General features: G+C 34.7%; 1 protein-coding gene across 1 annotated transcript; it reads right to left on the bottom strand.

Annotated features, from left to right (window-relative positions):
- Positions 1-2,879: 2,879 nt before the first annotated feature.
- LOC307154102 (uncharacterized protein) lies at positions 2,880-14,950 on the bottom strand. Its single transcript, XM_079898876.1, has 4 exons — positions 9,277-14,950; positions 8,802-9,125; positions 8,523-8,573; positions 2,880-8,430 (listed from the first exon to the last, which is right to left on the bottom strand). Exons 1-4 carry the CDS (start codon positions 9,320-9,322, stop codon positions 8,342-8,344), a joined length of 510 nt encoding a protein of 169 aa, XP_079755002.1. The 5' UTR covers positions 9,323-14,950; the 3' UTR covers positions 2,880-8,341.
- Between the last annotated feature and the right edge of the window lie 2,139 nt (positions 14,951-17,089).

Genomic DNA, 17,089 nt, shown 5'->3' on the forward strand with positions numbered 1-17,089 from the left:
AAACTAAACAGTGTCTCTGCACATTTTTTTTTAAGTGTTGACAACTTGGTGTTAACTAATAATTGTTATAAACTGGTGCTACCAACAAAATACTAGTGCATTCCTGGAACTGGGCGTCGTTACACTACATCCTTATGCATTGCTTTCTGTCAGGACTTTTACGTGCTTTTCCCTAATCACTGAAGTGACCGGGATGTGCGGGTTAGCGGTAGCATTAGCTGTCAGGCAAGTGTTATTTAAATAAACTCCTGATTAGTGGTCGACCGATATGGGATTTTTAATGGCCGATGCCGATGCCGATATTGAGAAAGCAATCTGGCCGATTGGCCGATATGAGGCCGATACAATACATGTGAATACAGTAAATGAGAGACATGAATATTAGTGAAACTAAATGAACATTTATTGTACATACTATTTATGCAAAATTCTTTTTGCAATAAAAAATATTTACTAAGAAATTAAAATGTAAACAAAAAGGTAAGGTAACACTTCAATAAATAAAGTTTTAGTGCAACTAAAACTATTTATTTGTAACCTGCAGTAAGCAGCAGTCATTTTTTCAGTCACATAAATAATTACTGCTGCTTACTGCAGGTTACAACAAATAACATTTATCATTAATGAACCAATCTAAAGAATATTCATAATGACAAAATAGTATGTGAGATTACATACATCCCAGATAGCAAACTGACATTGAATCAACGTGGAAACGACGTTTCTCGTGACATCGAAACAACGTTGATCTCCGACGTTGATCCGGCATCACTTTGCTCATCGAATTAACGTTGAATCAACGTCAGACACGCCATTCAAAACTAACGGAAAATCAACGCAATTGGTTTGCTTTCCTAACGTTGAAACGATGTTGATTTCAAGTTGTTGAAATTACGTTATAGAATCAACATAAAATCGATCTAATTGGTTTGCTTACCTAACGTTAAAAGGATGTTGATTTCAATTGTGTAAATTGCGTTATTATAAACACATTTTCTACTTGTTTTAAAAATCTATCACTTATTTGATAAATTAGTCTGTATAGGTAATCATTTATTAAACACACGTCACATTCAGTTAACATTGCTTTATTATTTATACAAAATATACATTTACAAATACATTTTTAAATCTTCTGTATACAAACCCTAAGAGTAATATAGAAAAAAGCATTTACACTCAAAATACACAGACATTCCACATTCAGGCATTCTTTCTAAGCCTCAACCAAATGCAATTCAATGTACAAAATGTCCTTGACATTTATAATTACATACAGTATTATAGCCTATGATGTATTATTATAGCAAAACCGTTGACAGTGGAGTTTGTAGATATATGTGTTAAATAACAAATAATAATTAAATACCGTGTACAGCAATCGATTAGTACATTGGGTTTAATTTGTCGTTTAATGATCTCATATGTGTTGTTAGTACCGAGAAATTTCACGTGAATAAATACTTAGTACGTGGGTGGCGTACTTCAATGTCCAGTACGTGGTATAACATTTGCTCCATTATATGGTGAGAAATCCTGTAATGTTTTCCTCAAAAACCTTGAAAGAAAGACATGGACATCTTGGATGACATGGGGGTGAGTAAATTGTCAGGAATTTTTTTTTTGAAACTGAACTAATCCTTTAATATATTACTAATATGTCTGTTTCGCAAAATCATCGTAAATCATCGTAGATCTACGAGTGCTCTGGAGTAATAGTAAATCATGTAGTGCTTTATATACACTTGTCTTGATTGCTAATACACATCTGATGACGATTATTAGGTTAAACGTTCACGGATACGATTATATCATTTTCAGGACTTCGCAAATGGACAGCGACTCTTAAGTAGCACGTAGTGTTCTCGCGCGTTAATGTTAAGTGCATTTTTGGGATTTCCGTAATCTTGCACGTAGAGAGCTAAGGCCAGAGCAGTCAGACTCAGAAGATTTTGAGAAATGCGATTCGAGTAGGAACCACAAACGGATTTGTAAAATTCGTATTTAATGTATTTTTGTTTTTGTTTTTTTTGCAGTTCACACTTGCTAAATCTTTTCGCATTTCAATCGGACATGCAATATTGTTTGTATTCCAAGCAATCTATATATGCAAAATTTGTCCAAAAAGGTGTAACTTGTGTTGTTGGAGACAAAAAGAGAAAAAAGTTTGCAATTCCAAAAAAAAAAAAAAAAAAAAAACTGTCACAGGTGCTCAGTTTTGCTATTATAATACCTTAACATGATAGTAATAAGCCATCTGCAAAAGCAGAGAGGTTGGTGTGGTGTACAGTAGTAGGCTACATCTGTAGTTCCAGGTCAGCATCTGGAGATCTGCATTCAGCTGGAGAATATCAAATAAAATAAAAATAGATAAGCGTCATTGGTTCATTCAGCCCGCGCTCATTTAAGAACGACCAATCAGCGTGTATGTTTTGTCTAGAATAGCCTACCTCAAGTTCGAGTTCCTATGCTTCCTATGACGCTTCCTACGAACTCTCAGTTGTCTTCCACCATCTCGTCTATTCCTACGACCTGCACGGCTGAAATCCAAATCCACTGGTCAAGTGAGTGATGAGCTTTCGAGATATAATCAACCTATAAATCCTGCAAAGTACAAAGACACAGTTTTTCCTCACAAAGAAAAAACGGTCAGGTAAACCACAACGGTTGAAAAGTTGTTGTTTTTTCACACAAAGTAGGCTATTGCTTTTGTCGTTATTTATATTTGCTGCTATGCATGTATAATATGTAGTGGGTTAAAATGAGATTTTTGTTTAAAAAAAATGTGTATGTTTTGTCTAGAATAGCCTACCTCAAGTTCGAGTTCCTATGCTTCCTATGACGCTTCCTACGAACTCTCAGTTGTCTTCCACCATCTCGTCTATTCCTACGACCTGCACGGCTGAAATCCAAATCCACTGGTCAAGTGAGTGATGAGCTTTCGAGATATAATCAACCTATAAATCCTGCAAAGTACAAAGACACAGTTTTTCCTCACAAAGAAAAAACGGTCAGGTAAACCACAACGGTTGAAAAGTTGTTGTTTTTTCACACAAAGTAGGCTATTGCTTTTGTCGTTATTTATATTTGCTGCTATGCATGTATAATATGTAGTGGGTTAAAATGAGATTTTTGTTTAAAAAAAATGTGTATGTTTTGTCTAGAATAGCCTACCTCAAGTTCGAGTTCCTATGCTTCCTATGACGCTTCCTACGAACTCTCAGTTGTCTTCCACCATCTCGTCTATTCCTACGACCTGCACGGCTGAAATCCAAATCCACTGGTCAAGTGAGTGATGAGCTTTCGAGATATAATCAACCTATAAATCCTGCAAAGTACAAAGACACAGTTTTTCCTCACAAAGAAAAAACGGTCAGGTAAACCACAATGGTTGAAAAGTTGTTGTTTTTTCACACAAAGTAGGCTATTGCTTTTGTCGTTATTTATATTTGCTGCTATGCATGTATAATAGGTAGTGGGTTAAAATGAGATTTTTGTTTAAAAAAAACTTGCATGCCTAAAGTTGTTGAGCCCCTGAACCATTTAGCATTAATAAGTAAACAAGTATAGATATACATGCATGCATAAATACCTTTAAGTGGAACGAATAACTCTGCTGTATGGTGTCAGTCTCATTGCTGGCAAATACCTAAAAATAGACCTAGAGAAATAAAATGAATAAATAAAATATATTGTTGACCACAATATCTGTTAGCATAATAGTTCAAACAATTATAACTACAAGCAATGTAACATTATATTTGTAGCCTACCTCATTTAGTTGATTATTTACCCTATAGAACTTTTCTCACTGAAACAGCCTGGGGTAATTTAAAAATGTTTAAACCTTAAATATTTCAGTAAAAAGCCAAGAGTGTTATACTGTAATATTACATATAATATTTTTAATATAATTTCAATAAACATATAATATACTTATAATTAATTTAACAACTCAAAGTATACACAATTTATCAGTATTTTAACAATTGAGAAACATGTTGGCCTATACAGATTAGTTATTACATACGGTGACGCATTGCTGCCACATACATATTATTTTTTTCCCCCAATTATGTCGTAATAACGAGATCTTATGTCGTTAAAACGACATCTTTTTCTCGTAATAACGAGATCTTATGTCGTTAAAACGACATCTTTTCTCGTAATAACGAGATCTTATGTCGTTAAAACGACATCTTTTTCTCGTAATAACGAGATCTTATGTCGTTAAAACGACATATTTTTCTCGTAATAACGAGATGTTATGTCGTTAAAACGACATCTTTTTTGCCCTTATAAGGACATGTGTAGTCATGTACAAAATATGCCTTTATCCACATAAAATTGACAGCCTATCGCGCCTTTATCACACGTTCAAAAAGCTTAAGCAAATAGTAGCAGCCCCCAATCATGAAATTAATCAATGAGGCCCTTTTTTGAAAATATATTTTATATAGGCTTTTTTATATTTTATATGTTTTTTTTAATATGATATATTATATAGGCCTAATAAGATTTATTTTTGTTAATAGGCTATATCTTCATCTTCATTACATAGAGATATAATTAAACAAAAAGTAGTCAAAACACATCTAACAGAACATAGCCTAAGTTGTTTATTTTTTACAACATTGTGTTCTTATTTTGTTTAATTAACGAAATGTCAATCTTCGTCTTTATAACAGAAGATAGCCTACAATACAATACAAAAATCTTCAAGATGTATAACGGATTGTCACCTTATAAACAGTACTTTTTTAATGGAATAATACACCCTTATAATAAAGAAAAAGCTTCAGTAATAAAGAATATGTTGTCCTTCCACAGAAACCCTTTATTATAAAGAAAATAGGTGGCTCTTAACGTGTCTTTCTATGGGAGGATGGCATTGCGGTGCACAGCAAATATTCAATGCATTCAATGCAAATATTCAATGGTATTCAATGCAAAACAAAAATGAAAAATACAAGTAGCCAATAAAATAAACAAATTATTGTGGCATTAATTAGCCCATAAACAATATTTATTTTAAAGCCTAAACGAATTTGTTTAAAGAAAAACACCAGCGTTGGGCATTTATCTGTATAGGCTAAGTGTTTCAGCCGCCCTTTTCAAACTGGCGCAATAAAATGCAACAGAATTTGATTAGTTAAACATGAAGAGGATTATCCGTCTGGCATGGCCGCTCGCTCTAACGTTAACCTAGATAAATGTTTGCTGTTATGAAGCGCATATCCAAGTGTTTGTGCGGAGTGTGGAGCGCGCAATATGACATGGATGGAGGCGCCGGTGCCATCACTCGCATTTTCCCATCAACAGTGGAAACAACTTAAAATACTCCATTTCTGGTCATACAGAAAATAATAATACATAAGTCGCAACTACTTTTATTTGGGTAAACTCACAACAACAAGAAAACGGTGTGCTTTTGTAAAATAAAATAAAACGAACAGGGCACGCTTTCATGATCTCTGTGAATTGGAGCGCGCCTCAAAAATGAACTGGAAAACAGTGTATAGACAAGCCTCACAGTCACAAACATGAGAAATATAACTATAAAGTTTATACAAAAAAATGTCCACCAACGAAAAAAAATCCAATCGAAAGCATATACGGTAGGCTATAGACTACCATCTGATTATGTAATCCTGTCCGTATGAAAGGCTCATACATTACAGCGGAGATGTATGGAGATACGTATGCAGGCAGCCTACACTGATTTAGAAAATAATAGTTCATTAATAAACAATTAAAATGCTTCGTTATTTTTTTTTCAGATACATTTATCATATCATTAGCATACTTTTGCCGGCGCTTTGCGGCAAGTTTTATGCATGCGCTTGAGCGCGGAATATAGGCTATAGCGTACATGCACCCAGCATTGAATATAAACGTGCGATTAGTTCTAATTGCTTAAATGAATGACTACTAGTCTAGAAAAATCCTTTAGTCTATGGCAACTCTAATCAATAGCCTACATTTAATATCTGACATTATTTCATTAGTAACTAGTATCCAGCTCTTCACATTTAATTAGTTGAGTTAGCATAATTAATAAACTAATAAAATAATAAAATAAAATTTAAATTTAAATTAAGATACTAACCATATATTTATATATATCATTGCTTATTCCACCACACAAAGGACTGTTTAAGGTGACAATCCGTTATACATGTGAAGATTGTAGGCTGTATCTAGAAGATTTTTGTATTGTATTGTATCTTCTGTTATAAAGACGAAGATTGACATTTCGTTAATTAAACAAAATAAGAACACAATGTTGTAAAATTTTCTGTTAGATGTGTTTTGACTACTTTTTGGTTAATTATATCTCTAGGTAATGAATGAAGATATAGCCTATTAACAAAAATAAATCTTATATAATATATATATAAAAAAACTTATAGGCCTATTTAAAATATATTTTCAAAAAAGGGCCTTATTGATTAATTTTGCATGATTGGGGGCTGCTACTATTTGCTTAAGCTTTTTGAACGTGTGATCAATTTTATGTGGATAAATGCATATTTTGTACATGACTACACATGTCCTTATAAGGGCAAAAAAAGGGCAAAAAAAGATGTCGTTTTAACGACATAACATCTCGTTATTACGAGAAAAAGATGTCGTTTTAACGACATAACATCTCGTTATTACGAGAAAAAGATGTCGTTTTAATGACATAACATCTCGTTATTACGAGAAAAAGATGTCGTTTTAACGACATAAGATCTCGTTATTACGAGAAAAGATGTCGTTAAAACGACATAAGATCTCGTTATTACGACATAATTGAGGGGAAAAAATAATATTATGTAAGTGGCAGCAATGCGTCACCGTAATTACAGATATTAGATACACAAATTATTACCTAAACTATATAACAATACTATATACTATATAATAATAACTGTAATTAATTTAGATTGACACAAAAAAATTAACAATTAAATAACAGATGATCTTCTGCCACTGCCACCATCTCTGTCTGGAGCGTAACGCAACCATTTTTTGACTGCCTCAGAAAAGTCTGCCTTGGAAGCCTCTTTACCTTGTGCTGTACTTCTCAATGCACCTGAAACATTATGGAACAAAATTAAACTCGCATTGCAGCATAGGGCTTTGACTTTTGCCTTTTCTTTTTGGTGATCAAAGATGAGTTTTAAGAGATACAATTATTGACTGCAGGGGAGTTTCCTAAATGATTTGGCAAAACTGTTAAACAAAGATAGTGTGAAAAGCTCTTTTAGTAGTTAGTCTATTACTTACGGAACATTATCTTCGAGAGATTTGAGGTCTCGAAGCTCCTCTTTTGTCCACGTCCTGCCCAGTTAAATGATGAAGCCAGATTGTTTGTCAAAATGTGGCTCAACATTTTCCTTACTGTGTCTTCCAGTTTATGACCACCCAGAAGTGACAGCTGGAAAAACTAATAAAAAAGAGATCAGTGTTCACATTAATTCCCATTTCCCAATTTTTTTTGCCATTCTCTGTGAATCTCTCATCAAAGTATTTCCATCCACAGACTCTAGACTGTGTTTGTGTGTGTGTGTGTGTGCGTGTGTGCGTGCGTGCGTGTGTGTGTTTGTGTGTGTGTGTTTTGTTTTTTTGCAAACATAAATGATTGCTTCCGGTGTCAAATGCTAGTTTGAGTATTTCTATTTCTGTGGATTTCCTGGGATTTTTACAGACAAGTGTCTCTAGCATTTACTCAGATTGGTGCCAAAAAATTAAAACATCCAGTGAAGTTCTATAGGTGAGAGATCAACAGAGAATGGCCTGACTCGTTCAAACTGACAAAGTCTACAGTAACCATATCAGTGTAAATGTTTCTACAGCATTATTTTCAGCATTATGTTTGGTATAGTACAGTCATCTCTAATGGTTTCTGTTTTAATGAAAACTGAATATGGGCAATCGTCTGGAAACAATAATCTTTGTTTTCTTTTTTCCATACTTATCAAGACCTGGATATTAAATCAAATTCCATATTTCCCAAACAGCGTAGGTTAAGTGTAATTGCATTACAAGATTTACCAATCTGTTTTTTTCTGTCTCGTCCAACCTCTCCAAAGCATCAAAATCTTCTAGAGACTGTAAAGGTAAACCTAAGCTGCATCCTATTTCTGGTTGAGGTAGAGGGACTCCCTGTAATTTTTGGATCATTGCCCTCTGCTCTTTCAGCTCTGCCTTAATTTCCAGGAGAGCTTTTAACACATTCCTCTTGAAAGGAGACAACTCTACAAATAAAGTAAATAAATATATTAATACTTTATTTGTATTAAGAGAGAGAAACTCTACTAGTTCATTAATAATCACCATCAGCAGAACAGGTTTACTGTTTAAATTGGAATGGAATTTTTGTTTTTGATTTATTACCGTTGGTATGTTCATTCTGTGTTTGTTGTGCTCTACTTGGATTTTCTGAAGAAAACAACACAACAGTTTTTTTCATACACTTAAAACTCACCTGTAAAACAATTAGTCTTAAAGAGGTTAGCAGTTTGAAGAATCACCTGAAAAGATGTCTGAGACAGTCGGACTGGAGTTGTGGTTCATGTATCTCTCTTTAAAAAAAAAAGTGACATTGCAGGAAAAGTTAGGATGGATGTCAACATTTATAGTGAATAAGTAGCCTACATTTAGCCTGTAAGTCCCACCTAAAAGAATAATGTCTTCCAAAATTAAGAAAGAACATAAAATCAACATAAATCTCCCCCCTAGGAAACTTAATGGTCTAATAAAAAGTTTCAAATAACTGTTTTCAAAATAGAAAAAATAGCTTTGATCATTACCATTGACCAGTTCAGTCAGTGTGCCCCGGTGTGCTCCGTGGTTTGCGTCTTGGTGTCCGCCGTAGTGTGTGCCCAGGTGTCCTCCGTTGTTCGTGTTTTGGTGTGATCCCTGGTGTCCGTCGTAGTGTGTGCCCAGGTGTCCTCCGTTGTTCGTGTTTTGGTGTGATCCCTGGTGTCTGTCGTAGTGTGTCCCCAGGAGTCCTACGTTGTGTGTGTTTTGGTGTGATCCCTGGTGTCCGCCGTAGTGTGTGTCCAGGTGTGCTTCGGTGTTCGTGTTTTGGTGTGATCCCTGGTGTCCGCCCTGGTGTACCCTGTGTGGATTTTCTGAGAAAAATGTGCAGTTTATTTATAGACTAAATAAATTTCTAAAAGGATATTACAGGATTTGTGGATCTGGAAGTGCAATTATAACAGCTGTGATACAATGTAAAAGAGGCAAAACATTTTTTTTAAAGAATAACATTGCAACACATACCTAGTGAATAGAGGCTTGAGACAGCTGGACTGGTCTCAAAGATCATGTGACTTTCTGAAATAATTATGATCAAGTTAAATTAACAGCAGGGTTTTGCGTAATACAATTGTGTGCTTTGAATTCATTCAGTCATGTTTGATAATCAATAAAGGCGGACTTTTGTGAACTTTCTCAATTAGTGGATTTCAATGATGTTGCTGTTAAGGACACTTCGAAACGGGTTAAATTAACCGTTCGTTCAAGGATGCCTGAGAAAAGAATACAGTTTTCTCTGGCCCAATATATAGACTATGCTGAGCTGCTCATCATTTACTGTGAGTTTTTTACAGGGGCTCCAGCCCCTGACCAGCATCCAGTGTCGGCTACAGCCCCTGACCAGCATCCAGTGACCGCTACAGCCCCTGACCAGCATCCAGTGACCGCTACAGCCCCTGACCAGCATCCAGTGTCGGCTACAGCCCCTGACCAGCATCCAGTGACCGCTACAGCCCCTGACCAGCATCCAGTGTCGGCTACAGCCCCTGACCAGCATCCAGTGACCGCTACAGCCCCTGACCAGCATCCAGTGACCGCTACAGCCCCTGACCAGCATCCAGTGTCGGCTACAGCCCCTGACCAGCATCCAGTGTCGGCTACAGCCCCTGACCAGCATCCAGTGTCGGCTACAGCCCCTGACCAGCATCCAGTGTCGGCTACAGCCCCTGACCAGCATCCAGTGTCGGCTACAGCCCCTGACCAGCATCCAGTGTCGGCTACAGCCCCTGACCAGCATCCCGTAAGGCCGCTCCATTTCACAAACCCATATATACTGTATATGTCCATCCAATTTTATGACAGGTTCAGTGCATTTCAAATTAAATTCAATGGGAATTTACTTTTAAAGTTTTTTTTTTTTTTTTTTTAAAGATTTGAATCGCCTTGAAATTCAGGGACATATGATCATGAAGAGTTTTTTCTTAAAATTAACTACAAAAACAGTTTAATTAGACTTCCATAATACCTGGAATGTCAATTACGGGGGCAGCTGGGAGCCGTGATTTTTTTGGTGCATTAACATCCTGGTCAGAATCATTCTCTGTGAAGTTTAGGAAGCGTGGATTAGGCCTGTAAAGGGAAACAGTAAAATTATTTCTCAATAAGACAACACGGTAACGCTTTAGATTACAGCCCGGAAAGTACTGCGTAATTAAAGCGATTTTACAATGTAACTTTCGGTAATTATAGTGGACCTATAAAGTAAGTATATACGCTGTAAATTTGTCTTAATTCCGCAGTACTTTCCGGGCTGTAATCTAAAGCGTTACCGACAACACCTATAAAAGTCTTTGATATTTATTATCATTAAACCTTAAATTACCTTTTCTTTCTTTTTATTCTTTCATTATGGCCCTCTTCGTCAGAAGTTATTTCCGACGTGTGGATATCACAGTCCACATACTTTTTAAGCATCTTCTGTGCTTTTTCTAGTGTTTCTAGTAATATAGATATAAATAATATATACGATTGAGCAAAGCATGTATAGTTATCAGTGCATTGAGATAATAAAATAAATAATATAAAAAAAAAGAAAAACATTCTTACCACACTTTTTAAGCAATCGCACAGGCTCAAATAGTTTCCATCCAGCTTGTACAGGCTCTTGTCTCTTTACTGCCACCTTTAATTTTTCTTGAGTGTATTTTGGCCAGTAGCACTTTTGTCCAAAAAGCCAATTGTCTGGGACAACATCTGTGCTTTTGTCAGGAAATTCTATTAATGTATACTGATTCACTTTATCCATTATTGTCTGGGAAAGATAAGAAATTTGAGAAATGTTGACCCCAGCTGTGATTAGTTCTGGGTTGCTGCGTGTTCAGCTCCCTTACCCATACCAATCACAGTGGAGTAAGTCAGGCATGAATTAATTTATTTGTATGTAATGCAATGTACTTATTTGTATGCAGTGAAAATAACAGAAAGAGTGGGTGTGTTAAATTAAAGTATCTTTTTATTTTAATGAGCAGGAAGAAAATGAGTGATATTCCCTTCTCTCACAATGTCACCTCACCTCAACAAACTTTCAAAGGGTTTACCCGAAAATCTTGTCATGATTTACTCACTTTCATCTTAGAAACACATATTTAGATATTTTTTAATGAAATTTGAGAGATTTTGGTCACTCCAATGACAGTACAGATAACCAAAACTTTCTAGATCAAAAAATGTCATCGTACTATTAAAAACGAATCAGTATGAATCAAGAGGTTTAATCTAAGTCTTCTGAAAAGACTTAAATGCTATATATGATGGACAGATTTAATTTAGCCATAATAGACATTGATTAAAACAGATGTACAGTGCATTGCATACACCCAAGTGCTTGTATTTGTGCGTAACCCACCAATGAGGATTGTTCCAGTGTGTTTGAAGTTACTTTTACAAACACAAATTGAATTGAGAGGTGTAATCTATGTTATGACATTTTTGGATCTAGAAAGATTTGGTTATCTGGACTGTCAATGGAGTGACCCAAATCTCTCAGATTTCGTTAAAAAAATATCTTAATATGTGTTATGAAGATGAACAAAAGTCGTATGGGTTTGGAGCATGAGAGTGAGTAAATGATGATAGAATCCTATAACCCTATAGGATTTATTTCAACTTTTTCAATATTTTATGTTTATTTAAATTTAAAATAATTTCCAAAAGCCTGACACTACATCTGTGCTCACTCTGCTGAACAAACACTATCTGCAATGGAGAAGGGGTATTGCAAAAAACCCATTATCATTTTCAGGAAGAAGTACGTACTTGTGTTTTACACTGGACAAAGGTACTATTTCAGTCTTTTCTTGCAAGACAGAGACTCTATAACATCCAAGTGCAGAGGAGTCGCATGGATAAGTGTAAAATGATTCTGTTTTTTGGAACCTCTGACACACTATATGAACGCTTTCATTCTGTTTGATTATATCCTTAATTATGGCTATGTCTGTGTCGATTTTGATACAGTTGTCTCCTTGTTTGGGTGACAAAACAAAATCTGAGAAATGCACCTTTTTTAGCTCTTTTGAACTTGATGACAGATTAGATTGATGAGATTCTTTTGGAAGCATTTCTGAAAGTCTTTTGACAACCTGCTGTAAAGGACAATCTGGTTTTCTAACCAATCGTTTCAGTTCACCCAGGTAATTTTCATATGGAAATGCCGCTATATTATCAAGAGGGCCGAATGCTTTATACTCGTCTGCAAGATGGATAACCTGGTGGACATTGAAAACTACTTCGTCTGTGCCATACAATCTGATGTAATGTGTTACAAATGACAACAGAGCCTTTTTAGCAAATTCAATCATTGAATCAGAGAGGCCGGGACTAAGCAGCAGAAACATGCCAATAGAAAAGAGAAGAAAGTTGTCATAAATTGCGGATTCAACACATCCTTTTAACACAACGGGACCAGTGTATATCATGAACTGGCGGAACTCTGTGGCCTTCCATCTATCCACATCTGTCAAAGAACGAGGTTTCCTGGCAAACTCTTGAGGCATAAAAGAACGGAGAGCAACAAGTCTGTCAGAAATCTCTGCTATACGCTGTGATGACAACCTTGTTCTAAGCTTTTTCCCTTTCATCCACATTTGAATTAACCTCCTCATTACTCCAAGACAGCAGGTGTGCATGTAGTCTAACGGGAATTGGGTTACCATTTTTACTAGTTCGTGTAAAGGGCTTAAACTACTGTTCAAATGGTGTTCTTCATTTGTCATCATTTCATAATCCATGTCAGTACGCAGTGGAGCATCTGTTTCAGGATATGTCATTTTATTACACCATACTCCAGTCTGGGAACATTTGTCACAACCAAAATAGCCATTGTGAGACTTGACATTTTTGATGAATGCTCGTGCAGGGGCATCGCAAATAAAGGAGGAGACAACAACTTTAAAATGAGTACCATTCTTTACAATGCCTTCTTGCAAAACAAATTTTAATTCGGCAATAAAATCTTTCAAATACTCCCTGAGTGAGCTCGGTTTACTACTGCCACAGAACAAACCAACTACAAATGGAGATCGTGTTTCATCACAGTCAACTGTTGCAAGAATTGGCCAAAATTGTGTTCTGGAGCTTTTAAACAGGGGGATGCCATCAATGTTAAACTGCAAAGCAAGAGTTTTTAAATTTTCAGCAATATTGGAGATCCTACCTAATATGTTTTGCAAGCCATTTACCAGTCCAAAATGGTAATATTCACCATTGCAAATCTTTACTACGGGTACCTTTGTCTGTGTACCAAGAAGAGTCCTTGCATCCTTGGGCAAATCAGGAAATTCTGATCTTAGGATTGCCAATAGTGCTGTTAGAGCTACTAGAGGGATGAAAAAAGATGCTGCCCATGTTTGCAGTTTAGTTTGCAACTGATTAAGTGAATTGTTGCTACTGCTATCAGATTCATTTGATTGGATACTACCAGGATCAGAGAGATTGTCAGAATCACAGAAGAAATCAGCATCTGTGTTTTTTTCCAGATCACATGAGTTCTCATGTGGGGACAAAAGAGAGGAAACTATATTACAAGAAGATGTGAGATCTATACTTTCAGAGTCTTGACATTTGTGACCATGAACAGATTCCTCAGTGTTTTCAGTTTGTGTTTTGTATTCATCTAAAATATCTCTTTCTATCTCTTGTACACTGGCCATAGTCTTTCTCCTTTTAGTCCAGTAAGACATTGTGGTATGTGTGTGTTATTGTCAGTATTATATATTATGTATTTGGTTATATAAAGATTTATATGTACAGGTATATTGTTATTGTTTGATAAAAATGATGATTTTGGAAAATGCTCCTGAAAAACAAAAATAAGAGATAGATAAAAATAATTGTTAATATTGTGTAGTTCAGTGCAATTAATGTCAAACCTTTTTCCTTTGTTTGTCTTTTTTTTAGAGAAAAAACACGCATGTACTGTACCTGATATATATCCAAAAGATTAGATTAAAAATGCTGCCAATCATTTTTTATTAAATTTTTATATTTAATATCTTTATTTATCTCAACTTGTTTTGTTCTGTTTGGGCTAACAGCAATATTATAATAATTATAATTACAAACTATTAGCCGTATTAAGTCTATAGTACTCATTTTGTCCATTAGATGGAGCAAAAGTATAAGAAATCACTTGTAAAACTTTTTTTTAATCGGTCTCCATTATTTTTAATGACAAACAAAAGCCTGAATTAATTTTTAATGTAGGGTACTGACAATACAGTTTAATAAAACATGTTTACGGATAAAGTTGTGTGACGATTATAATTAAATATGTAACTTTTTTATATCCCAATATTGAAGACATAGGTCAAGTTTCCAGACGTTTAGACATAAAATGAAGGGACAAGTGTATTTCCCACAATATACATTATTTTAATTGTATAAAGACACTTATTTAGTGCTGTATGAAGAATACAACAAACCTTTCATTTGCAAAATTGCAAGCAAAATAAGCACATTAAATAATATAAACAAACATAAGCTCGGAAGTGCCCGCAAACTTATTGGTACTGTGACTTGACTTGATCCTTAGCAGGAACTGCATTTTTTGTACACTGGGACTTGAGACTTGATAGTAAGGACTTTTGTTTTGACTTTAACATGCGTTACTTGCTCCCATCTCTGTCGATTTTGTTCCTCATAACCGGTATTATATCGTGGCAAGCCTATTGCAAATATTTGTTTAAAAATCAGTAAATAAAATCAAATAAACATCAATATGATTTATTGCTAATTAATTAAATTAATTAATTTTTGAATAAAAAAAATGAATATGTATATAAAATTGTATAATATAATAATATACTATAATTATAAAAAACAAGTTATTTAAATCCTTAAGACAAATTATTATTGCTGCATGATGTATCTGTTTGAACTAAATACAAATACTAAAAGTATCTGATACTCAGTCAAAAAATATACTCACAAGAAAAAAAGCCAAAGATGCCAAAAGAGTCGTTGGGTTGACAGTAGTTGAGAGTTGGGGTGCTGCTGATGACACATAAACAAAGTTTAAAAAAACAAAAACATTAGTAGTCAGACACTGCATACTGTATGAATTGACATGGATTGTTTATTCATTAATGATCATTGTGAACATTTTAAATCGGAAATAATGCTACAGTAGATTGTTTTCTAAGATATCCGTTTAATTTGTAAAGGCATTACTGGTGACTCTGATGTATGATAATGGAGGAGGGCAGGAGGAACGATGTAAAATCTAATAAATAAAAAAAGATAATCATTGGGTTGGTTTAGGTGAATGCATTTGTATCATGAATCGAAAAAGAGATCAGAAACTGCATGAGCTTGTGAATCAAATTGAATCATGAAATCTATATGAGTCAGGCCAGTATCTGACTTATAACTTAAATATCTGGTAGGCATTCAAAACATACTTACAAAATACAAAGTCGCTGTGTGCTAGGGCTCTTAAAAGAGCCTTTGGGGGTGTTGTAGCTGCTGTTGACACAAGGAAAGGGAAGAGAAAGAAGAAACATGTCTGAATATGAGAGAGAGATATCTGTACGAATTAATGCAATGATTTTTGACTAATCTGGATGACTGCTAGATTTATCACTTACAATAATCAGACTGCAATATATACTGAAAAAAAGAAAATAATAATATTATTAACACGGTGACAATAATAATTTAAATAAAATATTATTATTAATGTATTATTAATAAAATACAATAATAATTATTGTTATTAATAAAACAATATTTATTTAACAATGTTTATATTTATAAATATTATTAGATGTAGTGGTATTAATAATATGACAGACAGACGGATGGCAAATCTGACCTCATCTTTATAAGCCATGCACGTCTCTCGCTCTCATAGGCTTGGCTGCAAGCGCGTGAGCGCTGCGCGTACACCACCAGCGCTCGCAGCCAAGCCACAATAACGCGCTTTCCATACAACGTGAAGATAGTATTATTAATAATTGTATAATTGATTTATTTTACAGTAACGATAACATCACAGACAAAAAAAAAAAAAAACTCAAAAAAGTAAATTTCAATATGAGCGGATTTTCTCTATCCCAAATGACGTCACAGACGTAACGGCATTTATAGCGGACGGGAAAACAACCGGAAAACCATTGTTTATGTGAAAAGTAGTGGTACATTTACTGGAAAACACAGTTAATACATTTTGTGACAATTAAAAATGTTTATTAGGTGAAAGCGGCCGTTATTTATCTTACTTACTTATCTGTATACCCTGAGTAGGGGCCTACAGTAGCCTATGTGCTATAATTAGATTTTATTATTTACTTTCTTCAAAGTTTTAAGTGTCATTTACCTTTGTATGGGGTTTGTATGTTTTAAAAGTAATTTACCTACATCGGTTAAGTAAAAAGTACTTTACCTCAGAAATGTAGTTGAATATGGATGTCCACTTGGAATGAAAACCGGGTTCTGCGCGCGGTGGTCACAACCCCTTCTTATATATGCCCGCTGCCAGGTTTCGCGGGCTTGGCACGCTCACAAATGTATATTATTTTTTTAATTTTTTTTTTAATGTACATTTTTATAATGATACCTTGCGTTACCTTGTCAAGAAAGTGATATACCACAATAATTTAATAAATATAATTATATATAAACTTTAGAATATAAATATGTTAACTAAGCTAGATTTACAAAATTAATTAACAATTAAAATGAATCGGTTGTGCAGTCAGTGTTGGGTTACCTGGAAGGGAAACATACATAACATAATACATATTCAACAACCCATAGGTGGCGATCATATGCGAGTTAC

This window comes from Squalius cephalus (assembly GCF_949319135.1).
Source record: "Squalius cephalus genome assembly, contig: scaffold_91, whole genome shotgun sequence".
NCBI lineage: Eukaryota > Metazoa > Chordata > Actinopteri > Cypriniformes > Leuciscidae > Squalius > Squalius cephalus.